This window comes from Plectropomus leopardus, chromosome 6 (genome assembly GCF_008729295.1).
Source record: "Plectropomus leopardus isolate mb chromosome 6, YSFRI_Pleo_2.0, whole genome shotgun sequence".
Taxonomy (NCBI): domain Eukaryota; kingdom Metazoa; phylum Chordata; class Actinopteri; order Perciformes; family Serranidae; genus Plectropomus; species Plectropomus leopardus.
In genome coordinates, this window is record NC_056468.1 from 1526538 (window position 1) to 1553825 (window position 27288).

At 40.6% G+C, this 27288-nt stretch overlaps 1 protein-coding gene across 1 annotated transcript in view; it reads left to right on the forward strand.

The window, feature by feature from the left end:
- The first annotated feature begins 2190 nt into the window (after nucleotides 1-2190).
- The window catches only part of LOC121944829 (protein crumbs homolog 1-like), a 36229-nt gene continuing 11131 nt past the window's right edge, over nucleotides 2191-27288 (forward strand). Inside the window, exons 1-7 of the mRNA XM_042488745.1 lie at nucleotides 2191-2264; nucleotides 13910-14605; nucleotides 15555-15750; nucleotides 18461-18600; nucleotides 21052-21237; nucleotides 21350-21463; nucleotides 26094-27038. Of these exons, the coding sequence (XP_042344679.1) occupies nucleotides 2195-2264; nucleotides 13910-14605; nucleotides 15555-15750; nucleotides 18461-18600; nucleotides 21052-21237; nucleotides 21350-21463; nucleotides 26094-27038 (2347 nt within the window). The 5' untranslated portion in view covers nucleotides 2191-2194. The remainder of the gene's footprint in view (nucleotides 2265-13909; nucleotides 14606-15554; nucleotides 15751-18460; nucleotides 18601-21051; nucleotides 21238-21349; nucleotides 21464-26093; nucleotides 27039-27288) is intronic.

The following is a 27288-nucleotide window of genomic DNA, read 5'->3' on the forward strand; positions in this document are numbered from 1 at the left end:
ATGTCAGCCTATTTCTCTATTGTGTGTCTGCTTTAATGAAAGCAGCAGCCAGTCACTGAGGAATGTAAGGCTTATGGGGCTGCACTGACTCACTACTTTACACATTTGCATGTCGCTTGTTGAAGGCTGCTGCCCCCCCTCCCCCACTCCCTCGCTGAGTGTTTAATTAAACTTTTGTGTTGTTGTGAGCGCAGCAGGTTGGAGTTAAGCCTTACACTGGGATCAGGGTTGTGAATGGGGGTGGGAGAGTGTGTAGGAGTGGGAGTGGGGGTGAGCAAGGCATTCGTCAGCCTAACATAGAGGCCTCTGGCTTACAGATAGGCGCTGGGTACGCTCCCTCTGCCCCTGCTCCCTGTGGTGGGGGTGCAAGTTGAGTGAACTCAGGAGAGCAACAACTTATTGATCTCCAACCTTCACTTAAAGGTACAATGTTACAGTACTTCATTAAAAAGGATAACACTCAGTATGTTAACATGATGTTCGAAAAAAGGCCAATTTTTGAGTTAGTCTGACTGAAACTGGACTTGTAAAATACATGTAGTCATTTTAGTTGAGTTTTTGAAATCTGACTAATACACCCAGATCATTTGATTGGAATTTGAGCTATTCCATCATGTAAACACCTCAGTTGGACTTTAACTGGACTCAATGGTCTGTGCGTGCTCCTCGTCACTGAGCTGGCCTCCTTCGGTGGTTAGGGATAGGGACTGTTCGTCACTTATGAGGGGGGGAAGGGATGCTGCAAAATGGTCAGACTTTAAAAAAATGTAAGCACTGAGGAGGGACTTGTGTTTTTAATTTTTGCTTAGCTAAGGGACATACAGCTTGATGAAAAGGATTTTTTTATTTTATATTTGTTTTGAATAAGAAAGTCACACCCCAGCCACCTCCTCCTCTGATAAATAACGTATAGTTCCACAACATCAGCACAGAAGCTAAGTGATGTCCTGCAGCAAAACATGTGTTAGCTACCTAGAAAGAAATCAGCATCAGTTTAAGTGTACACTATATTTGACTATTGTCCCCTCTTTACTTTCCACAACAGCTGATGGAGGCAGCCGTCGAGCAGCTGCTCCGCTGTTCAGTGGAGTAAAATGAATGTTTTTCTCAGTGGAATCTGGTGTTTTTGATAGAACGGTTTTAAATCCCTGTCGGTAAGGGCTGTCTTATAGCAAGGTAGAGTACTGAAAATATTCTAAATATAGCGTACACTTAAACTGATATTGATTTTGCTCTTTTATTGTAAATCTATATGGTACAAAGTAGAAGGTAGATTAAATCTAGCTTCTACCTTCAACTCAACTCAACTAAAAACTAAACAAAACAAAGCTCAGCAGCTGCTCTGCTGTTCAGCTGTTAAATTAAACTTGACTGAACTTAACCAAACAAAACTGAACTAAACTCGACTCAATTAAAAACTTTTAATTAAATTTAAATTTAACTTTTAATTAAACTTTTTCTGAAATTAAAATCCAGTCAGGGCCAATCAGGGACGGTGCTGTAGCTGATGACAGGAAATGCAGGCCACAGCTTGCAGCAAAAAAAAATGATGGCTCTCAAAGCCACAAGTGCAGCATTAGTAGAGTAAACTCAGTAATAAGTCATGTTAATTCACTGATAAAGTCATTAACAACAATTAAACAACATCAAAAGGATGCACTTACAGAGTTTCTCAATGGAAAAGACTTTTTCGCTGTTCTGGTTTCGGCAACAGCTTTGGCTTGTGTATTGAGTATATTCTGACATTTTTTACACCAAGAAAATAATCTATCTCTATGGAAAATAATCAGCTGATTAAATGACCCAGAGAAGTCTTTGCTGTAGGTAGTTGCAGGCCTAAAATCGTTCATGTGTGGGATTTTCACTCAGTCAGTGAACCTGTGTCAGGATGAGTCCAATCCAGACTCCAGCTCATGTTTTCCTCCCCTCACTTGCTGCTGGGGTGATTACTCTGCTTTACTTCAGCCTAGCTTGGTCTCCCAAGTGACTCACACACACTCCAAAACACACATCCAAACACACACACACATCACACACACACACACACTGAGAGGCAGAGTCCCAGTGGTCAGGCATGTAGGTGCTGGAGCTCAGTGTGAGCAGGCTGATGAAGCGCTGTAGCGTGCTGGATGGAGAACATGTGGACTGACAGCATTGTTTTACACTGAATGGAAACCTCAGCAGCCACTTCATCATGGAGTTTGGAAGAGTTTGGTCCAGATATCAGAGGACGGTGCTGATCACCATGATGATGTTCAAACTGGGTAAGGCTCAGAGTGCAACATGTGCTCTTTAGAAACACAGCACCTATATATCTGTGGAAAACATAGGAACTGTGGGAGAAAACAAACAATTCACACATGTATCCACAGATAAAGGTGGAGTCCTTGTTTGTGTGTGAAGTGTAAAATGTGCTTTTTCAGTATATATTCATATGCATGTCCATGTATTGATGTGTGCTTACTGATGGACCTTCTCACAGAAGTAAAGATGGTAAAGATAGTTTGATAACCCATTATTTTATTTATTTTACATGTCTATACAAATAATAAAAGTCATAATTTTAAAAACAGGGTGCATGTAAATAGTGTTCAAATATTTATTCATATTCTTCAAATTAACCCTTTAGAACCTGGACTGACACAAGTTATGTTGTGCTGCATTTAGGTGCCTTTCTCAAGCATTTAAACCACTATAACCTGAGCGCACTTGTTTGATTTTTTTTTGAAAACTTGGGAAAAAGGCTATGAGCTACTTGGCAAATTTCAAATTTCAAATTGCAAAAAAACCAACAACAACAAAAAAAAACAAACAACAAAACAACAAAAATCCAAAGTGTAAAAGGTGACAAGAAAATATCTGGAAATTTAGCTGTGGGAAGATTATTAGAATTATGTTTGATATAGATTATCAAAAAAAAAAAAAAAAAACAACTGAAAAATCTATATTTATATTTCCTATTATATATTTCTAATTATGTTACAGAAAAAATCACACCATGAGCTAATTTTCTTTCTTTTTTTTTGTTCTTTTGTTTATTTATTTGTTTGTTTTTTTGCTTATTGTCAGGTAATCCTCTTGTAACTGTTTTATTATTTAACTAATTTCTTGCTAATTTTGGGGGGCATTTCTTGTTAAGCTGCTCATTGTCTTCTCACCATGTTTCTGAAAGAAATCAAGCCAGTTTGCTGTTGCACATATGAAAATGAAAGTACATGGGTAAAAACTTAGAAATAAGCTAAAATTAAATGATGGAACGTAGATTTTACCTGTAATTAGAACTAAATAAAAAAGTTATTTTCAGGAAACTCTCTAGAAAAGTTAATAGAAATGATGGACCCATCAAATAATGCTCAATCTGTCATTTTACAGTTATTTGCAAGCAAGAAATGCATCTTTTAATACCAGTTTCAATTTTTATGTGTGGGTCAGTTGTGGAGACCACACTGGTTTCCCTGTGAGTCCCTCATGTGCGATGAATCTGCAGCTGGTCCCAGGGTGTGTGTGTGTGTGTGTGTGTGTGTGTTTTTCTGTGTGTGTGTCTGTGTTGGGGGGTTCTTGTTCGACCCCACCACTTTATAAAACCCTGTTGACCCATTTTTCCCGCGACCGTCATTTGTGTGAGGCGTCTGAAGCTCGTTTAAACAGTGGCGCACCAGCAGCAGGGATTGGCTGAGGGTGGCATTGTTGGAGATCACCATGGTAACGAGCTGAGCGTCCGGCTGCACTGCTACACAGCTTTTTTGTCTTAGCTTTGAATTGAAGGAGTGATGGGTAATAGGGAGCATGGCAAGAGACCTGGCACTCTGAGCTCTTGAGGATTTAAAGAAAAAGAGTGCAGAAGCACAGTACACAGATCTCTGTGAAGACAAGGATGCCTTTCTTTTATAATTAAAAAAAAAGTACATCATTTACCAACTAAGTAACTACGAGGAAACAGTTTCAAAAGTTGAGCAGAGTCTGGATTTGAGTGGGAAAGGTTTTCATACTGCAGGACTGTTAGTTTGAATGAAATCAAGCCGAAACAAAAACTGTTTGAGGAAAAACAAAAGACACCAGAGGAGCCATCCTTCATGAGCCTCTTAACAGATATCATATCAAGATGACACACAAAAATATGGGGGTACATGAGTCTATAGCAAATATATGCAAAAGCTGAACCCTAGTACAAATAAGTATTCCACTTTTTAAGGCAAAACATTTTAAAATCAGTGGAGAGATTCAGCTTATTGCTCATAGGAACTCCTCTGTTTTAAGAGATAGTTTGGATTTTTTCAAAGTGGCATTATGTGGGGTATTTATCCATAGTCAGTTTATTACATTGTGTAGATGTAAGTCGGCCCACCCTGAGTTTGGAGAAGCAGGCTGGAATCTGACACGGAAGCCAAGCAATGCATTGGTCTAGATGGGGATCATAACATATATAACATAACCTATTTTAGACACAAAAAAGTCCATGTAAAAAAAAAACATGTCAATTTAAGTGTATGCTATATTGAGAATATTTCCACCACATTATCTTAATGTTAGACAGCCCATTTCAATGGGGGAGCATGGCTTCAGTCCCCCATCTTTGCTTTCATAAAAGCCACCAGACATATTGAACAGTAATTACATCTTGCTGAACACAGCAGCTGCTGGTCTACTGCTGTCTCCATCAGTTAGTTTGTGTTATTATCAACTGAAAGCGTTTGTAATAACACAAATAACACAAACTAACAAACAGTTAGTTTGTGATATTGTGTGACTTTGGTGAATGTGAACTAATGCTAAAGTCACACAACAACAATATGAAGTAACTGATGGAGCAACAGGTGACCAGCAGCTCCTGTGTTCAGAGATGTAAAATCACTGTCTCAGTGGAGTTTAGTTTTGAAGAGTGACATACAGCTTAATTACTGACTTATTTTCCTGTTTACAATCACTGACATTAAAGTACAGCAGTGAAAATATTTTCAATATAGCGTACACTTAGGCCATGTTTAGACAAGAACGGCCCCACTAAAAATAGAAAAGTCTTTCCTTTGTGTTTCTAAAAAAATCTGCACTCATATGATAAAATTGTGAAAATGATCCTCATGTTCACAGATCTGTAAAAAGACATGAAAACCCTGTAGTATGCATGCCAGGCCAGTAGCTGACGGTGAAACTTTGTAATGACACACCATAGAAGAAGACCACACACTTGCACATAAAGACAGAGCAGTGAGTATAAAAAGACAAGAAGATGATGGCGAACGCACACACGTGAACCTCATTAGAGTCAGCAGCACAAACACAGCTTGGTGATCTGCCACTGCTGTTTATGTTGCCCTTCTCCTTATGCATGGCTGTATGTCTTAAATGTAATTCGCATGCATGAAGTGCAGCCATAACATCTCCATTCTCAAAGGATCTGCTTCATACTTCATTCAAGAACAGTAAACGTAAACGGCCCTTTGAATGGATTTTTACATTTTTTGGTAGAACTTTTTAGGTGGCTAAAAAAAATTCTGGGAGCTAACCCCTCCACAGCAGTACATTGCCTGCTTCTCCAACCTGGGGGACATGCTGACTGACAACTACTGTATTTAACATACTGACTATCAATAAGTATCCAATACAATTTCACATGAAAAAAATCTGTCCCTATAAGGGACTGTCCCTTTAAAGGATGCCATCTCCAGATGACACACACAGAGGAGACAAGTGCATCCTGGGCCTTTGCTTTAAAACTGAGATTAAATCGAGGAGGACTCTGAGAAATATGAGGGTACATTAATCTATGGCAAATATATGCAAAAGCTGAACCAGTTTTTAAAAGGTATTGTACTTTTTTAACATAAAAAGCTTTCAAATCACTGGAAAGAGCTAGCTGATAGCTCCTTAACTCCTCGTTACTCTTAATACCAGACAAAACACATTTGGAGTTTCCAAACTCGATAAAGCCGTTGTGTGAGAGATGAAGCAGTCTATGCAGCAGCTCACAGGAGACAAAAGGATGTGCCGCTCGGCCTGGCTCTGTGTGTAACTGTGACTGATTCGGAGAGGATTGCTGTTTTTTTTCGTATAAAGCACAGCAGCCACCTGCTGAGGAGCCTTTGGAGCACAAAGATGAATTTAGGCGGAGCTGCTCGTCTCTTGTAGTGGTTCAATAAAATTCCTCTGAGTGTGTGAGTCAGGGACTTCCCTTTCTCTGTGATTCATAGCTCTGTTGCTTCCTCTACCCTGCAGCGAGACTCTCTGTTCACTTTGTGTCACTGTTTTCATGACTTGGAGTAAACACTCTCGCTCTCCCCTCTGCCTGTAGCACCTGCCAAAAGTGAAAAAAGAACCATCTCATTTAAGAAAATCTGATTAGACATGTTCTTTTAAGACTGTTCTCAACTTTAAGAATTTGGTTCTCCCAAATTACTATTTGTTTAGGTTTTGACATATTTCAAAACAAGTCCAGAGTTATATTTTTCTTATCGTCAACAAATCCCATGGAAAGATCATAACCAAAAATGTGTTGTAGTCGTAATACTTTCTGACTTCGCTATTCTGTCTAGTGGCTCTCAGTCCCAAGCCTGTTGGTTTCTAGTGAAGACATACATCTCAAAACTTTCTCTCTCTCTCAAAACAAAATTTTTTTTCTTCTTCTTTTTGGGCTGTGGAACTGGTTCATTGACAGAAGTATTTACATAATTACTCAGCTAGTTGCTATTGGACCTTCTTTCAGTTGACCTATTACGTCACATATCAAACAAGTTAGTGAACAGCAAATGGTTTGCAAGTCAAATAGTGAAACCATGGACAACTTTTCTGTGCTGTACATTTCGTACATACTCCTCCCTTTACTTGGTACCTTCATCTTGTTTTATTTTCTTCTTCTTCTTTTGTTTCACCTGGGTTTCTTCTATGAATTTATGCTGTTCAATTTCCGGGTCAAAGCCTGGCGCAGGTACTTTGGAGCATGCATAGAACACCAAGGCTAGTTGAGGTCTGATTGAGGCATACACATAATTGACCCCCAAGGGCATTATCTGGGTGTGTTAGTCAGACTTCAAGAAATTCGACTTAGTACAATTTTAGTGGGACAAAAATGTTTACATGTATTTTAAAAGTGCAGTTTTAGTCGAACTAACACAATAATATACCTTTTTTTTTTACATCATGTAAACCTGTTGAGTGTATGTGTAATTGTGTGTTCATGGTAATGAAGGAAAATGTCAGACGGTGCTACAGTGGGCACAGTGATGTTATTTTTAATAGTTTGTGGACAGCAATGGAGCTCCAGAATATCTTCAGGTTTATTCTTCAAATGGCTGTAACGCAGCATTTGAGGTGGTTAACTTCATTTCTTACCTATCTTGCAAAAAAGGAAAATAAGGCGGTTATTTTGCCAAAGTTTAGTTTGAGGTTTTGCTCTGTTTGATCCTGCCTAACAGTTAAACAATGTTACTTCCTAAACATTGCTGCTGCAAACAGATAAAATAACCTCAGTAGGAGGCATGGGCCATTCAGATTGATGAGCAGTGAAAACTTTATCTCACAACATGAAATTTTGCCTGATGAAGGTCTAGTTACTGAAACATTGCAATAAATGCATATCTTTTGCAAGATAGAAAGTGTGCATGAGTTGGTCTGCATATAGTGTCCATAATAGGATGGTTTGACAACAATGAACTTCAGAACTGAAGCATAGAAACATCTCATTTATCACAGGGGCAACTGAATGTACACACTAATCTGTAAAACTAAACAAGTATATTTGAGTAAAAGCTGTTATTGCTTAAGTCCACATACTAAAGTTAAACATTTATGTTGTCCCTACTTTTACTAAAACTAACCCCAGAATGTTCTTTGTTACTACGAAAATCTTTTAGCATACTACTTATTGTTTGGTTATTTTCAACATAGTTTCTCGATCTGGATTGTCCTGCGCATGTTCCAGAAGTGATAAATAAGATAGTATGCCTATGTTAAACTCAGACAAAGACGTGTCATTGGTAAAATGCAGCTACTTGTAACTGCAATTTATGTATTCAGTTTTTTAAAATAAGTACTGGAAAATCCAATTTGTGTTAAAATTAAGCAATGGTTTCAATTACAGAGGAGTTTGTACAGCTTTACTGAGCTTAAAATAGTTAAGTAATTTTAAAGTGAACAATGCTTTTACGTAAAATTTAATATTTTGATTCAAAGGCGATACAATGTTTTAAATTTATACTTTTTTGTAATGGGAAAACAAATACCTAATGAATAGTGCTTCGGTGATGTTACTTTGGCTTAGAAAATTAAGTACGAGTCACTTAAAAATTTCTAGTAAAAGTTGCTTAAATAAAATTGTGTCTGTAACTTAAAAAAATTGAGTTGGTTTTACTTAAAATTTTCATTGGAATCAGTTTCAACAATTCTTAGTAGTTATTTAGTTACTTAGTTATATTAACTTATGAGGTTTTACAGTGTACAAATAAGGATTAGTGTAAATAATTCCAATGAAAATTTTAAGTAAAACCAACTCAATTTTTTTAAGTTACAGACACAATTTTATTTAAGCAACTTTTACTAGAAATTTTTATGTGACTCGTACTTATAGATTTAATATAACAAGTAAACTGCATCAAACAGGGATGAAGCAATAGGGACTAGTGGTGTGTGCATGTTAAAGCAAAGCCCTGTGAAGAGTCTGTGAGGTCTCTGGAGGGCAGTTTGATCCTGACATCATTCTACCCACCAACAGTCAGAGGTTCTGCTCAGTGTTACGGCTCAACTGAGCTGCTGGTACCAGTCAGTGTCAGGGATCTCCGCTGTCTGGCCATAACTATGATCTATGAAGTGCTCAGAGATGGGGGGAGGGGCAGGGGGGAGCTGTTATCAGCGCCCTGGAATGTGTGAAGTGTTGATTGGGTTTGGATGGAGTGAGCGGTGAAGAGTGAAGAGATCCTCACTCTTGGTCAGGATTCATGAGATTACAAGTAGCGCAGGTCAAAGTGCATGATTCTGACTGAGTTCAGCTCCTCATGCCAATCCAGGAAAAGGATTTTGGTTCTCTTAGACAGGGAGGTGAAGGAAAACAACAATGAGAAAAAGTAAAAGATGATCTCAGTACATGTAAGAGCAAACAGGGGGAGGTAAAAGAAGGAGGTGATGCAAGACTGAGGAAATGACATGTTTGAAGATGAGATAAAGAGGAAGAAAATTGCATAAACAAACCACCTTTACCATGAATCTTAGGTCAATTAACACATGTGAAAGCATCTTGCTCACTTTTTAAAAATGGTTGATCCAGGTTGCATAGAAAAAAGTCATGCTATTATTGTATAAACTCTGTTAAACACAGTTTGCAGTGTTATTATCAACATGTTCACACCTCCACACAAACTTGTGAAATTTCTCTGACGGTTCTCTGTGGAGCAGTGCCATAGGGTTTATAGTTAAATGTATAGAAACTGTGAGATGAATAATTAACAGTTAGCAAATTTTTATTTTATTTTTTTTAATCATTGACCTGTTGACAACTGAATCACATGTATCCCTCCCACCTCAATGAGTAGAGTGTCAAGTGTGCCACTGGGATATTCATAGACTGAGCCTTTTAGGCTATGTTTAGATGAGAACGACCCTACTAACAAAAATAGAAATTTATAAAAGAATGCATTCATAAAAGAAGAATGCATTCATTCGTTGATAACCTAGTGAGAACGTGCCTCGTGTACATGAATCCCCAAAACTTATTTCGCCACTGAGGGGTGGCATTTCAAGAAAATTACACTCTGAAACCTGATTTCAAAAGTTTGCAATTTCAGTCCAGGTCTTAAACAACAATTCCAATAAGAGCTCAGACATTTTTCAAAAGCCAAAAATAAACAGGAAACATTTCTTTTTCAGTCATCATAAACTTACTGGTCTGATCACTTCACCTCTTTCTAACAGTGTCAACATCAGCTTGTAAACGCTGAGTTTGGACTCATTTCCAGCATTCAAATTAAAACAGAGGAAGCACAAGCAACACAACACTTCTCTGGATTCACAGGGATGAAAAGCATCAAGCAGGTGGGAGGAGTGAGAGACTGATGAGAGGAGGTAGAGTTGGTGTTAGAGCAAAGGAAGGAAGTGATAGCAGATGCTTGTGAGAGGAACTGGGGGTGTTAAAGTGGATAGAGTGGGAAATGTAGGTGTTGCAGAGAAGATATAAACACATTGTTGCTGGGATGTTTTTGTTGATGACTTGCTGGCACAGGAACACATTGTTTGTCGATGATTTTATCTGAAGCACCCCGCAGTACCATCATCCCATTCATCTCTCCAAGGTTCGCCTCCTGTGAAGTGTGGAAGCATTCAGGAAGTGTATTGTGTGAAGTCAGAACTTTAGTCTGATGGAGATGCTAATGAAAAAGGCCATGCCAGTCGGATTTATTCTCTATGGACAGAGAATTAACCCAACAGGTTTCAATTCAACCATCAGATACCTTTAGTACACAGCTGACATTTGGATGTTGGGGCCACTCAAAAGGAAAGTTCATAGAGTTTCTAATGGTGCATTTCCACTACATGGTACCGGCTCTACTCTACTGTACTCACTTTTGGTATCAGTTACTTTTCTGGGGGTCGTTTTCCATTAGAAGATAGTACCTCCTCAGTGTAGCTGGGTTGTTATAGCAAGGGCGTGGGACACTTCAGTGACGTCAGTTTCAACATGACACACACATACGTGCAGGGTTCGAATTACACAGTGGCTGTCTCTCTCAACCTCAGACCAAAATCCAAGCAAATGGTAAAACTAGGCAGTGCTGATTGAATATTAATCAAGGTTATTTACTGCACTGCCTATTTCTCACCTCGGATGTTTTCAGAAACATATTTTATTGCCCTGTTTAGCAGTAATAGCTAGAGTTTGTAAGCCGGTAGTGGGCAGCACGTGGCTTCCTGCACAGTGAAAACTGAGGTATAAAAAACAGATATCAAACAGTAAAACTAAGCACAGATCAAATATAAACCAAGATTCTGTCACTGAGTTGCTTATTTCTCTCCTCAAATGATTTCAGACATATGTTTTAGCCTACTGTTTAATAGTTTCTTACCGGCCCGCTGCCATTGTTTTACGCATACACGTTTGCATAATGTCACCCACCCAGCAGCTTTCATTGGTCTGGTGTGGTGCAGTGCATTCTGGTACTTGTAGGTTTTCTACCTCTTTAGCAAAAGTCTCTCTTTTCTCTGGTCATGTAGGACCTTTGTCAAAGGTATTCACATCTTTTTACTGCAGAGACATCCCAGTTTCATTAAAAGCCCATCTGTCTAACAGTGAATTACTTCTTTAAACTATCTACCTCTGAACCAGTGTGTTGGACAGATGGACAGACGTCAGACTGAAATAAAGAAGCAACTATGTGGTTCATGTTTTATAGTAATGTTTTTCTAAGATAATCACTGCCTTTTCAGTAATATCACTGTTGTTCTGCACATCACAGCGAGAAGTTCTCAACTGTGTACAAGCAGCAGTGGTAGGAACTTTCATTGACAACCCTGACAGCTGCTACCTTAGTCAAGTAATAAGTTTACTTTTAACACCATCTGTTGTGACCATAAGTCCAGAGGAAAGAGGGGCTTGTCACCTTTTGCACCGCTTAAGGTCAGAGTTATAGGTAGACCACCGTATAAGCCGGGGGGTAATGCAGCTAAAGCTTACGAGGAAAGGGCAGTGTATTGTTGGAGCCAGTTGGCATGCCGTTCTTTCACTCACTTCTTACTGAAGTTCTCATTCACAGGGTGTACTTTCATGTTACATGAAATATTTGAAGATGTCCGATGACCTATATTCTTGGGGACATATTAGTTCAACTACTGGTACAACTACTTTAGTGTTTTTCAGTGATGAGAAGGTTACTTTTGACATGTAATAGGTTACAGATTACTAGTTAGCCTGTCAAAATGTAATAATATATAATGTGTTAAAATGTAATAAATAATACAGCTAGCAATCATTAATTAATCAAAGTAATGTAACTATTACTAGTAGTGTGAAAGCGCTTTGAGTGGTCAAAAGACCTGAAAAGCGCTATACAAGTACAGCCCATTTACATTTGATTACTCTTCTAACAAATGTTTTCAACTGGGCAATAAAGCTGAAAAATGTCTGGAAATAGTCTATGCCAAAAGAAGGCATTCCTGTATGATGAAAAGATGCAAAGCTACAGAGTGAATGTTTTATTCTCTCTCTCTCTCTCTCTCTCTCGTTTTATATATATATATATATATATATATATATATATATATATATACAACATATTCAGATGTAACCCCCTTTTAATCACCGGCATTAAGATTAGTAACTATAATCTGGCTACATACTTTTTCTCAGTAATTGATTACAATTCCATTTTTTTTTGTAATTTAATTATATGTACTAATCCCCAACATTGGCCACTCCTCATGCGTTAATGAAGTTCAATTTTATTTTGATGGCACTCTTGTCTTAAGCCATCGTTGGGAATGTAAACTTCTCAGACTTTTGATCATTCAAACTGAAGACCATCTTGCAACGGGACCATAGCACCATGTTAAAAGAAGGTAGTTAACACTGTACATTAGGAAAAAGGTACAGCCTGCACACTTCATGCCACACAAGTCTATTTTAGACAACATTTGATCCTGCTTGGATCTCGTCAGGTCAAAGGTTTCATCTTTGCAAACATTTTACCTGACGAAGATCCAAGCAGGACTGAAACACTGTCTGAAATAAACTTGTGAGGCATGGAGTTAGTTTGCAGGCTTTACCTTTTTTTCACCAAACCACCACCACATTAATGATTTATGATGGCTGCTTCTCTACTGTCAACAACCCTCCTACTTGTGGTGCCCTTTCTTGGAACATACCCATCTTCATACTATTTCACCTGTGTGTTTTATGACTACATCTTGCACACTTTTGATGCTACCACGTTGAAAAAATCTGTCTACAGAAAGACAGACAGACAGACAGACATAAACGTAGAAAAACACTGCAACAACTGCTGTGGTAGACTCCACTACGATTGGTTTCATCATGACGACATGATCACACACACACACACACACACACACACACACACACACAGAGAGAGAGAGAAAGAGAGAGAGACTCACAAGGTGAACACAATACCAGCCCTGGTGTTTTATTGTTAACCAGGCACAGAGATAACAGCTTGTCACACAAAATTTTCATGTACTATTCGGAAGAAAAAAAAGGTCTTTATTTCAGCCTGCATTAACTGAGTTTATTTACCATGTGGGTGCAGCACAACAAACTGTAAACATAACACTGGCATATTATCACATAAAAAAAATAATTTCACTAACATGTTATGCAACAGTTGCCTATCTACACCTCCAACAGACACAGAGTTGGGTTTCTGGCCTCTTGGCAAATGTTACTGCAATATATGGGGCGGCTGTGGCTCAGATGGCCACCCTCTAATTGGAAGGTTGGCCAACATGTTGAAGTATCCGTGGGAAAGAAACTGAATCCTAAATTGCTCCTGATGGCTGTCCATCAGTATGTGAATGTATGGAAGGTTAAAAACTGAGCAGCAGGTGGCATGTATGGTAGCCTCAGCCACCAGTGTATGAATGTGTGTGTGAATGACTGCATGTGACTCGAGTGCGAACGCACTCTGAGTGGTCTCACAACTAAAAAAGGGCTAAACAAGCGCAGATCCATTTACCATCAGCATCCATATACTCTCCTTTTAGCTCCGTTTTGGTCTCCACCAACTTGGATAAATATATCTGTTTCCATAGCTGCTATAAGACTATAGACTAAAGACAACTGCCTGAAAGTGAAGCAAACAGTAAAAAATGCACAAAAGCTCAATGAACTCAACCTTCAACATATTCTACTAAAGAAAAATGTTGCTTATTGCACCATTAATTGCATTAATGGTGCAATTATTGTCTTCTTTCCCAGGCCTCCTGTGCACAGCAGCGGCAGACAAGTGTTTGTCATCTCCCTGCAGTAATGGTGCCACATGTCTGGACCACCTGGGTGACTATGTGTGTCTATGCCCTAAAGGACCGGTGTGGTACATGGGCAAAAACTGTGATGAGCTGTATGACGCCTGTATCATGGCACCTTGCACCAACTGCACCAGCACACCAGGGACTGATGAGTACACCTGCCACTGCCCGGACGGCTTCACAGGGCTCAACTGCACAGAAGATCTAGATGAATGTCAGAGAAACCCCTGCACAGGCATCCAGTCATACTGTGTCAACAGAGTCAATAACTATTCTTGCCACTGCCCCCTGGGGTTGGGAGGGGAGGACTGCAAGGATAATGTGACCACTTGCTCAGAGGAAACATGCCATAATGGTGGCACCTGTGAGGACATCCCTGACACTGGGCACAGGTGCCAGTGTGCGGCTGGGTACCAGGGGAAGAGCTGTGAGGAAAACATTGATGAATGCCAGTCTGAACCCTGTCAAAATGGAGCCATCTGTAAAGACGGGGTTAATGCCTACCAGTGTTTCTGTGTGCCTGGATTTCAAGGCTACCACTGTGACTTGGACATCAACGAGTGTGCCTCCCGACCGTGTCAGAACAATGGCACATGTCAGGATGAAGTGGATCATTACAGCTGTGACTGCTCTCTGGGCTTCAAAGGTAAGCCACTGTGTGTAGTAAGTTAGAGTTACAACTAGGACAACGAATGATCCACACCGGGAATTTTTTTTTGTACTTTTAGTATACATAAGATGCCAGAATGCATAAAACAGCATCAAAGTTGGGCTTGTTTATAAACAAAGTGCCAGTGGAGGATCCCCACATCCACCGACAGAGGTCCTAGCTGAGGCCCTAATGTCCTAAAATCACCTAAAACCCTACAAGTTTCCTAAAATTCTGTTAATGTCCTAAATTCCAGGGAATATCCAAAAACCATAGAGATGTCTTGAAATTCAAGAAACATCATGAAATTCTAGAAACCTCCTAAAACACGAGAAACATCCTAAAATCCTAGTACCTATGTCCTATAATCCTGAAATTTCCTAAAATCCTTAAAATGTACTGAAATCTTAAAAATGTGCTAAAATCCCACTAATGTTCTATAATCCTGAAATATCCTAAAATCTTAGAAATGTCCTAAAATCTGAGAAACATCCTACAATCCAAGAAATGTCCTAAAATTACAGGAATGTCTCAATATCCTAGAAATGTCCTAAAATCCAAAAATGTCCCCAAATCTTAGAAATCTGAGAAACTCACAAATATCTGACAGATATCCTAATATTTGAAATACTTTCCAAAATCCTAGACTTGTTGTAAAATCTGAGAAAGTTCCTAAAATCCCATCCCAGAAATGTTGTGAAATTCTAGAAACTTAAAGTCATCATCAGGGTCTGGTGTTTCAATTGGTTCTGTCTGAGGAGGGACTGTATGAAAAGAGGTTGCCTGTCTGTTTTTAAGCAGCATTAGTGTGTGTTGCAGTCCTTCATCTGCAGCTGACTTCTTGGCAGCTGCACTGTTATTCTGTTGTATCTGTATGTGTGCTAAGATAATTAGGTGTGTTGCCAATCTCACTCCCTGGCCCACTGCCATCCCCGCTCCCCTGCAGGGATTAATTGTGAGGTGGAGATCGATGAGTGCGAGGTGCATCCCTGCCAGAACGGCGCCACCTGCCGAGACCACGTCGCCATGTACACGTGTGAGTGCATGGCCGGTTTCCAAGGCCAAGACTGCGAGGTCAACATAGACGAATGTGCCAGCACCCCCTGTTTGAACGAGGGCAAGTGCATAGATGGGGTCAATAGGTAGGATTACATACACATGCACCTTCACACTGTCTGCCAACACATGCAACTTTAGTTCAGTGAGAGGGATTGAGGTTTTTCTTGAATGAACAGTTACACTGGAACATACATATGGACTGGAGACTTTCCTCCTCCAAAATATGACTTCACAGGCAATTTACAAGCAGAAATTACAACTTGTATTTGCATTTTTTTTTAGCCGGTAACCTCTCATAGCAGTTTGTACAGGAGCCACAGGCAACGTGGTGTAAAGAGGCCCTAACTTTGCTTATAGTAGGTCAGGAGGTTTATGGGCCATGTAAACACAGGACTTTCACCCAGGAGAGTTGTGTTCATGCCTTGTTGTGAAACCAAAAGTCAAGGTCAGCAATGTAATTTATTTTATTTATTTTAACAATGTAAATAATGTGACATACTTTGTTACAATAAATGTCACATTTAGAAATGTTAAGCCAAATCATGATCATTTTCTTAACCTAGACAAGGAATTTTGTTGCAAATGCTTCAGCTAAATAACATTAAGCACATGAAACTGCAACGATTAATGGTCATATGCAAACTATTCTGTCCTCCACCAGAGGGGGCGCTAATTTCACTTCTTTGGGTTGTATTACAGGGTAGAAATGTATAAATTCTGTGGTTGACTGGGTTTGTGAATTTGTTGTAATATTTGTGAAATGAAGGGGCTGTTAACCTTTGAACAAGTGAAAAAGGTGAACATTTTCAGAAAAAGGGAATATGTGGTATCAGCAACATAGCGGCAATATGTATTTCATAAACTGTCCGCTGTGACCAGTCTGACTTGTTTCTTTTGTTATTTGTTACTGTGCATGTGTGATACCAAAGTAGTTTTCTCTCTGTGAATGAAATGAGTTTTCTAACGTAAAAAAGAATACAAATTACCTTGAGCTCAAACTGCTGTGAGACTGAAAAAAAAGAATGAATGATATATATATATATATATATATATATATATATATATATATATATATATATATATATATATATATATATATATGATCTCAAGATCAGATCATATCACCCTACAAAAACACAGAAACAGTGGTCATAAGCAGAAACCAAACAAATAGGAATGGCCTCTGTCATAATGTTTCTAAAGATGATTATGTTAAAAATTATGGTCCTTTATTTATTTATTTTTTTTTTTTTCAAAATGAAACATCTATTAGGCAACACTTTGTCTTTATATTAAAGTACTGTTTCTGACACAGAATGATGTCTTCAGTGAGATTTCTGACTAGGAATGATGTGAAATGTGATCAAATGCCGAATTCTAACAAGGTTACTCTCATACACTGAGTTAGACTCATGGTTGTAAGAGATTATCATCTTATCATATAGAACTAAATTACATACTTAGTGCAAATACATACATGGCTACATGACTTTCTGTCTTTGTCTGTGTTTACCCCCCCCACCCCCATGTTGAGCCTGATGAGGCTGATGCGTCATCCAGCAGCGTGTTGTGTCAACGTGACGCTGCAGCAGACATTAAAGTTGACCAGGGATAACAATTAATCCACTTACTGTCAGACATTGTGATGAGTTATTAGATGACTGGAGGTGCTGAGAATACCTGGGCAGTAACACAGGAAGAGCAGGGAGTGGGTATGATGGGCAGAATATATATTTACACTTTGGGACAAGAAGGTGACATAAAATGGTCCAGAAAACAGTGCAGGTTTGTGCAGAAGTATGAAGCTACTGGATGCCACTCTGATCAACCGATCATCAGCTGATCACCCTGAGTACCAACTACACACACATTTTATATCTATAATATAAATATTTAACATCAGCAGCTCATCTAGGTTTTTATGTCCTTCAGGCATGGTTGTAGTTTAGTTAACTGGTTGCTTACTTCAGGCTTGATTGATAGATAAAATTGTGTATCATCTGCAAAAAATGGAAGTTTATGCAGTTATTTTTCATATTGTTACCTCAGAGAAAGTGAATAGAACTGGTCCGAGCACAGGGCTCTGTGGAACCCCATAACAAACTTTATCATGCATATAGGATTCATCATTGATAATAATAAAAAAATAATAATAAATAAGGTCAACTACCATGATGAGCAAATTAAGAGTGAAGTTTTTCCTTTAATTGGATGAATCAGATGAAATATTGCTGTTTTATTTTTTTCACACTCAACTTTTGTAGAGGTTTTGTGATTTCTGGTTAATTACAGTGTTTGAAATTAGTGCGACAACATTCTATCTGTCGATTTAAAATCTCTTATTTCCAAATATTCTTTTATCTATATAAATCACTTATCAAGTGGCATCATTGATGACTTGGGAATGAGAATAGGCTTCTGAGATACAAATTTGTTGCATGATCCTTGTGGTGCCATTCCACCTGCTCTATTCAGGTCACCGCATCCTGTGGTTTCCACTTCTGTTGACAGTGACAGCTGCTCAGCAAAATTAAGTAGCATTGCAATCCATTTCTATTGGCTATAGGCCCACAGTCCTTTTTCTTTATTTTTCCTTGCTCCACTAGAATATTGATCCATTGATGTAAAAAATTACATTTAAAATGTGATTAATTTTAATAACCTTTTTCACAAAGTAATTTTTTATCAAAGATGAACCAAACACATGCGAAAAAAATACACATAATCATCTTTCTCTTCCTGTTGACATTCACAGTAAAAGACAGGCTTATTTGTCTCTTTGTGCTTTCTCAGCTATAAGTGTGACTGTGAGGGGACGGGCTTTGTAGGCGACCACTGTGAGGAGGATATTCCTGAATGTGCGTCTGATCCCTGCCAGCATGGAGCTGCCTGTTTGGAGGGGATCAACGAGTACAAGTGCCTCTGCTGGCCAGGTACGCCCTTACTCTGGGACACAAATCTACACTTTAAAACAAACTCCCAAACATTGCAGCAGTCACACATTAATCCACTGTTACTTTATATATAGGCATCACACTCAACATAATGTCAGAAATGGGTGGAGCGTAGCCAAAAAGTGATGTAAAAGTGCTGTAACTTATCAAAAACAAGAACACATACAGGAGTAAAGGTACTTATCAAAATAACTACTAGTTAAAGTATAGAAAATAGTTACTGAACAACATTACTTGAGTAACGAGTAACTTAAGAAAGAAAAAAAGGACAGAAAAACAGCACATTACCCCCCCACCTCTAGTCTTTTATTAGAACTGGATACACACACGGTCTTGTTCTGGTAATAGTGAAGAGGTGAACATACACCTGTGAATCACCTGGAAGGATTTTTTTCTAAAAATCTACACTGTATGAACGGTGCCAGAGCTTGGTCCGCATTGCCGGCAGTAAGTCAAACTCATTTCCGGTGAGGGTTGGACTCCGCTAGGGCTGCCCTTTCACCGATTCTGTTCATAACTTTTATGGACAGAATTTCCAGGTGCAGGGGTCCGGTTTGGTGACCTCAGGATTGGGTCCCTGCTTTTTGCAGGTGCTGTGGTCCTGTTGGCTTCATCAGGCCGTGACCTCCAGCTCTCACTGGATCGGTTCACAGCCGAGTGTGAAGCGGCCGGGATAAGAATCAGCACCTCCAAATCCGAGGCCATGGTTCTCAGCTGGAAAAGGGTGGAGTGCCCTCTCCAGATCGGGGATGAGATCCTGCCCCAAGTGGAGGAGTTTAAGTACCTCGGGGTTTTGTTCAGGAGTGAGGGAAGGATGGAGCGGGAGATCGACAGACAGATCGGTGCAGCGTCTGCAGTAATGTGGACTCTGCACCGATCTGTCGTGGTGAAGAGGGAGCTGAGCCGAAAGGCAAAGCTCTCAATTTACCGGTCGATCTTCGTTCCTACCCTCACCTATGGTCACGAGCTTTGGGTAGTGACCGAAAGAACAAGATCGCGGGTACAAGCGGGCGAAATGAGCTTCCTCTGTAGGGTGGCTGGGCTCTCCCTTAGAGATAGGGTGAGAAGCTCTGTCATCTGGGAGGAGCTCGGAGTAGAGCCGCTGCTCCGCCGCGTTGAGAAGAGCCAGATGAGGTGGCTTGGGCATCTAATTAGGATTCTTCCCGGACGCCTCCCTGGTGAGGTGTTGAGGGCACGTCCCACCGGTAGGAGACCTTGGGGGAGACCCAGGACACGCTGGAGAGACTATGTCTCTCGGCTGGCCTGGGAACGCCTCAGGATCCCCCAGGAAGAGCTGGACGAAGTGGCTGGGGAGAGGGAAGTCTGGGCTTCCCTTGTTAGGCTGCTGCCCCCGTGACCCAACTCCAGATAAGCGGAAGAAAATGGATGGATGGAGTATGCTGCAATAAACCTACCAAGTACTCCTTACTCAAAATGTCATTTAAAAACATGTAACAAAGTAAATGTAACTAATTACAACCCACCTCTGGATAACATAATCCCACTGTGAACAATTCATCTGTACATTGCAACAGTCACCAAGCTGCTGCTTAAACAATAAACTAAAATCATAAAGGAAAATAAATGCTGAAATTTTAAGGGGAAAAAAAGCTAAACTGTGCAGACATAAAAAGCATTGTCGGGCTGAAAGTTTCCCACACATAAATCAAACCAAACAAAAGAGTTGGATGATCTGAGCCTTGAGCTTACAGGAGCAGAGGGGACGACTGAGCAGGGCTGTGCTCTGCAACATGCAGCATTCATGGTAGAGAGCTAAAATCCACAAATCTGAATCTTTCAGGGCTGTGATGAATTATGAAAAGTGATGCATGAGCACACTGTGACAGAGAGATGCAGATGTCAGCAGTCTGTGTCAGATATTGCTGTCATAGTTTGTGGTTGTGTTTGTGTGTGTGTGTGTGTGTGTGTGTGTATGTGTGTGCACGGGTGTGTGTGCGTGTGTGTGTGTGTATGTGTGCACATCCTAAAAGTATAGTTATACATATTACATTATACATATTTCGCAGGTGGATTTTGGTTTAAAGAAGAGTGTCAGATTTTTCTTCAAATAATATCCTCACATTAAATTACTATTTGTTATTCTGTCCTCACTGGCTGTGAGCTCTGTATGGTCTGGGGACAAAATCCTCAGTCCTTTTTAGTATCACAAACTATTTTCAGGGAAAGGTGGAACTAAAGGGGGCTTGAAAATTGGCAGTATGACTTCACATCAAGTCTCCAGGAAGTGTGCCAGGCTGTGATGTACATTTTATGTACTGGCCAAAGTGGAATTACAATGACAGAATGGCACTATTTAATGAGTTTGGAGTGAGAACAGGCTGCTCTTTGAAGTTACTTGTGCATGTGAGGTTTGTGTAAAGGCAGAATTTTCATTCAGACATGTATTTGTGTGTATGTGCGTGTATCCAGGTTACGAGGGAGAGAACTGTGAGCTGGATATCGATGAATGCAAGCAGAATCCCTGTGAGAATGACGGCGAGTGTTTCCAGCGCTCAGATATTCTGAACTATGGGATGCTCCCTGAACTCAGCAAAGACATTTTCAGCTATGAAGAGGCAGCTGGTTTCATCTGCCACTGTCCACCAGGATTCACTGGTAAGCCTCTTCACAACTACACCCCTTCAGTTTCTTGACATATTGCTCCATTAACTCACAATAAAGTAATGAGGGCATGGATCTGAACCTCATGAATATGTTTCATTTGCAGGAGACAACTGCTCAGTCAATGTGGACGAGTGTGAGTCTGCTCCATGTCAGCACAGGGGAACCTGTCAGGATCTGGTCAACTCTTATCAGTGTGTGTGTCCAGATGGTTTTACAGGTAGGAGACACCTCTTATCTGCTCTGCTGCTCTTATCTGCTGACAAACTAAACCGAGCTGCTCTTCCTCCAGCGACACCCCATAGGGTAATGCCCTGTCCTTGTGACTGTTCATCCTCACTGTCTGCATGAGTCAGTACAAGGACCTGCACACCCTGACACTGTCATTATGGTAACATGATGTTAGAAAACACATCAGTCCAACTGAAATCATGCAAAGTCAAATTTCTTGGGTTCAGACTAACACACCTAGATAATGCGGGTGAGGGTTTCTTTACTCTTTCATGTATACGCCTCAATCTGACCTGGCCTAGGTGTTCTGCATATGCTTTGTAGTCAAACGGTATACATTTGTAAAAGAAAGGCAGGAAAAACTAAAAAAAAAAGAAGAAGACAGGAAGACAACAAAACAAGTAAAAGGTACCAAGTTAAGAAAAGAGTACGCATGAAATGTACATCAACAGGAGCACCAACTCACTTCATCCCCGAACCAAAAGGGTGAAGTTCACATGTAAGTCTATTTACCATTGACCATTTTGTCTAACTGAGATTGTCCTCTTTAATGGGATAGTTCCGAATTTTTGAAGTGGGGCTGTGTGAGGCACTTATCCATCCACAGTTTATTACATACAACAGATGTAGGTACGCATGCTGGAGTCCAACATGGATGCTAATCATGGACTATTTGGTTTGTGTAATTGTGTGACTTTGGCACAACAACAATCAACAATCCTTCAATTTTTAGGGAATTGCATTGTTTTATTGGCAGACTTTTTGTAGACTAAACCAGTGGTTCCCAACTGGTGGGCCGGATCTAAAAGTGGGCCATGGATCTATTCTGAATGAACCGCAAGTGATTCATGAACATTAAAGTTTGTAAAATAAACACTTTTTTTAAAGTACAAGGAATTTCTGGCACAAGACTTTTAGTTTGAGGTGCAAAATTTTCAGTTTCAGTTTATTTGTGCAATATTTGTTTCATTTGTTTTTTTGTCGGCCAAGATTTTTCTGTGTTTGATTAAACGTTCATATTTCCTTTTTTTGCTAATTATATGCTTTACCTCCTCATGCATTTCCTTGAGGGCTGCTGCTCACTTTCTGAAAACTACGCTTCATGCATTCATCCGAAATACCTATATCTGGCTTGACATAATTGTACCCCCTCATCCTGGCTTGGAAAACGTGCAACGGAATAACTCAAGAGGCACTGATGAGACTAGATCAAGCCTCACTTTTTTCAGTATTCTGGATTTCTGAATTCTGCTTTTGTGCAGTAGCCCCCAGGTCTCAGAATCTCCTTTGTCAAACAATAAAGGTTTAATCTTCCTCCTGCTGACCATTCCTCATGGCCAGCCAAGTTTATTAATTCCTCATTAAAGGAGATTTGTCACCGCATCACTCAAAAACAGGAGGAGCAGCACCAAAAGCTGACCTTCAAACGCACAATCTGGATTTACAAGTGAGGAATTCGGCCAGACGTTCTCATCAACAACACGCAAGGCTCATTGAATTTGCTAACAGAATTACGGCTGCCTGTTGTGGAGGGCACAACAGAGCGGAGGATAGGATGGGATGAGAGGGCATATGGTACGGAGGAGCAATGCAGAAAACAACAAAGCCAATAAAAGGTGCCATATGTCGGGCGTCCACCCTGGGTATTTAACGGGGGTCTCCTATGAAATTTGCCGGGGGGAGGGGAGATTACAGCAAAGCTGCTTAGGAACCTAATTAAAGCCTGATGAAAAAAAACACCATACAAAACTTTGTAAGCACAACAAGAGCCTTTTTCCAAATGATCTGCACTTCATTTCTCTGGTATGCTATACTGTAAACATGTCACTGTTGTGCAACACCCAGTAAAGAGAGAGGAAAGCTCCATGTGGCTCCAAAATATCTTATTAACTTTGTATGGCACATGCGCAAGAGGTCGACTTTCCACGAGCATGAGGTGGTCATTACAATAATTGGCTGTTTAGCCAGTGAAGATGACCCCCCCATCCCTCCCGTGCCGTCCTTGTTGTGTTTGGGCTGTGCTTAGAGAGTTGAATCTAGAAGTTTTAGACAGTGGAAGCAGAAAACGTTAGGGTAAAGCACTTCTGGGTTATTATGTAGTTATCATGTCAGCGGGAACATGTGTATGAACTTAAAGCTTGATTTTGCAATTATTATGGAGCCCCTATGTAGACATGGGGGAGATAAAAATAGATGAATGAAAAATAAGAATAATTTGCGTCTTGACGAAAATAATATTCTCTTGCAAAACATCCTCCAAAGATATACTGTGGTATGGCAGCTGCCATCTGAAGTAGTGTTATTATACCTCAAGGGCGTGAGTGAAATGTTTTGCACATTTTATATTTAGTTTTTTTTATTATTATTATTATGTTAGTATTAAAAAATTGCAGAAACAACAAGAAAGAAAACAACGTATTTATACATGTTTCAAGACTTTTGCCTTGCTCAAAGGCCATCCATCAGTAAGGACACTGAAAATAGAAATCTTGGTTCATTGGCTGAATAATTCTAACAACAGATCTAAAATTATGATCAAGTACAGTGTATACCATTGTCAGCATTACTCATAAACTGTGTCTCCAGATTTCCAACTCTTAGCTCTTTTTTATGCCCCTCAGCTGCTGATGCATGGGCCTGCAGTAGGCAAAATCCCCTTTAAAATGTCATATCAGCAGATAATGTGAAGGAATGCTGTGAATATTGCCATCATGAAAGAAGACATCTGAGATAAGTCACATGAATAAAGGCAGAACTACAGAATACACATGTGAACAGTTTGACTAGAGCAAACTGTTATTTTAATTTGAGAAAACATATAATTTAAGCAAAACACTTTCAGTGAAATCTGACAGAATGTCATAATTATATATATGGGCTTAAAATACTCGGTTTTGGGGTCAGAACCCATCAGGAAGCACAGCGATGTCGCTGCAAAAACCCAAAGATTTATCTTTGATATATATATATCAAAGTTAAATCTTTATATTGATGTATTCATTTATCATTTATTCAATGATAATAATAATCATTGTAACAAGTTGACTTTTTCTAACATCATGTAAACATACTGATTGTTGACTAATTAAATCAACCAAGGTTGAAGTTTGAAATTAATTTCTGATATTAAAATTGTTTTTCCACTGGCGCTTACCTCTTTCTTAGTCACTAGTAATACTAGAGCACACTGTAACATACTGATGTGTTGGATCTAACTGTCTTGGGATCAGTTGAGGTTGAAGTCTTTCCATAAACCATAAATCTCAAGTGATATTATCTGAGTCATTGGTGGATGAAGCCGACTAGCTGCAGATCCATCTGGGTCTCATGTGGTCACTGTGCTCAGGCCTGAAACCTTTAACCCACAGCACCTCCTGCAGGTTCACTCCAGCACTTCTTGCCGATAGTGGGCGGGGCACCAGCAGGCCGGCACATGGAGCAGGGAGGAGCAGGGAGGAGCAGGGAGGGGATGCAGCACTGCATTCCTCTCGTCAAACACTGACAGGAGCCAGCTGGACACTAGAGGCTTACTGCTCTGCCCGGGCTGGGCTGCAGACAGGAGAGGAGCAGTGGGTGTGAGGGAGGGATTCGGGGAGGGATGGAGGAGGGAGAAAGAGAGGGAGGAAAAGAAAAGGTAGGTAGGGCTGCTTTGTAATCACTTCTGCCTGTTCGCCTGGTACAGAGTGGAGGAGCTCCTGCCTTCTGAGCTGGAGAGAGCTAGACAGAGAGAGAGAGAGAAAGAGAAAACCTGGTTGTGTCACTTCTGTCATCCAGCTCTGTGAGGAGTGTGTTAGCTGTTGCCTCAGTGGATCATGGGGGGAGGCAGATTGATGCTGCTGCTGCTTCTGTACTGCTGCTGCTGCTGTGGGCCCTGGTGGCTGACAGGTACAGTATGGTACAGCACTTTATTGCTACATTAACAAAGAAGAAAGTTGCATGCTTGTGTATGAGGGTGGAGTCTTGGCACAGAGGGGACGAACAGCTTTAGGGTTCCTTGGATGAGTATTTTAAAGGACTATGTTAATGCAAGTTGACTGCTGCTGCTAGGGCTTAATGTTGAATGTGGGTTGATTGGATGGCTTTAACCATTGAAACCAGGCAGACAGACTGTGCAGGGTGTGTGTGTGTGTGTGTGTGTGTGTGTGTGTGTGTGTGTCTGTGGCACAAGTTTTTCTGACACACATGTAGTGCCTCATTTCAATGTCCAGCTAATACAATCAGGATGACAGACATTGGTTTAATTGCATTAAGGAAATCTGTGCAAATCTAATTGTCCCCTAATTATGCTGTTAATATGTATTTCTCCCACTCATTTCCTCATCTGCAAATGATACTGATGAAAAAAATCATGCCTTGCTTCAACCAGTTTTGCTTGGTCATTTGTATGGGTGCGTGCACGCTAAGCTCTGTATCTGATTAAGTAATTTACTCTAGTTTGACTTTCCAGGCTCCCAGTGCATTGCACTTGTTGTTTGATCGATTATCAGATTTATGTGGTTGAATTATTCATAGATATGACTTCCATTGTCATCCATGGTCTCTTTTGGCTCTTTAGGAGGAGTTAAATTAGTGTGGCTGAAGTAAGTTGTAGTATTAAATGTGAATGTCTCTCCATGCAGGTGTACACTGTGAGGTGGACATCAACGAATGTGACAGCAATCCCTGCCAGAATGGCGCCATGTGTGAAGACGCTGCCAACTCCTATAGGTGTCACTGCCCCATGGCAGAGCCTGGCCAGGAGCCCTGGGGTGGGCTAGACTGTGACGTCCGCCTGATCGGCTGCCAACAGCACCAGTGTCAGCATGACGCAGGTTGTGTCCCCGTGCTGACCAATGATGGAGAGCACAGCTACACCTGCCTGTGTTTGCCCGGTTGGTCTGGAGAACGCTGCAACACCTCCACCACCTTCTCCTTCAACTCCCAGGGCTATGTCCACATGCAGCTTCCTGTTTCCCAAAACAGGACGAAACGAGAGACTAATCATGGGCTCCACATGCAACTCAGATTCAAGAGCACTCTGCCAGACATGGTGCTGTACTACCGCGGCAGCAGGGACCGCTTTCTGTCCTTGGAGCTTGTTGGAGGTTCCCTTCAGGCCAGGGTCAAGTTCGGGAAGCTACTGCAGGTCATTTATCCTGGCCCAGTCAACGACGGGGGATGGCACCAGGCCACTGTGACCATGGACGAGAGACTGGTTCTGGTTGTAAAAGGACCTGGCTGTGAGGAAGAGTGCCTGGTGAAAAATGAGGGCTACAACCATCTGATCTTTCTCCAGCCCAGCTCCTTTCAACAGCTATATATTGGAGGGGCACCGAAGGAATATTTAGCCCACACATCCAGTGGAAGCGGCTTCATCGGCTGCATGGAAGACCTTCAAGTTGATCACAAGCTGCTTTTGCCTCAGGACCTCATCAGAGAGGAGAACCAGGGCTTCGAATTAGGATGCAGCAAAAAAGATTGGTGTCAAGATGACCCATGCATGGAGCGTGGGCAGTGTGTGGACATGTGGGTTCGCCCCAGCTGTCAGTGTCATCGGCCATACTATGGAGAGAACTGTGAGAAAGGTAAGTTTACTTACAGTGTACCTTTTAGGTTGGCAGGAATGCAATGTATACTGCAAAAGCACGAGCTATAGGCCACTCGATAGATTGCTAGTAGACTAAGAACAGTTGGAATGCTTCTATGTGGAAATTCTTTTTTCATATGGCCAATACCCAACACAACCTTTGGTTTTTGAATTCCACTCAAAGTCAGGGTCCTGTTTTCAGGGAAGGTATAGAATCTTCAGTGTATGAATGAAATCTAATTCCCTCC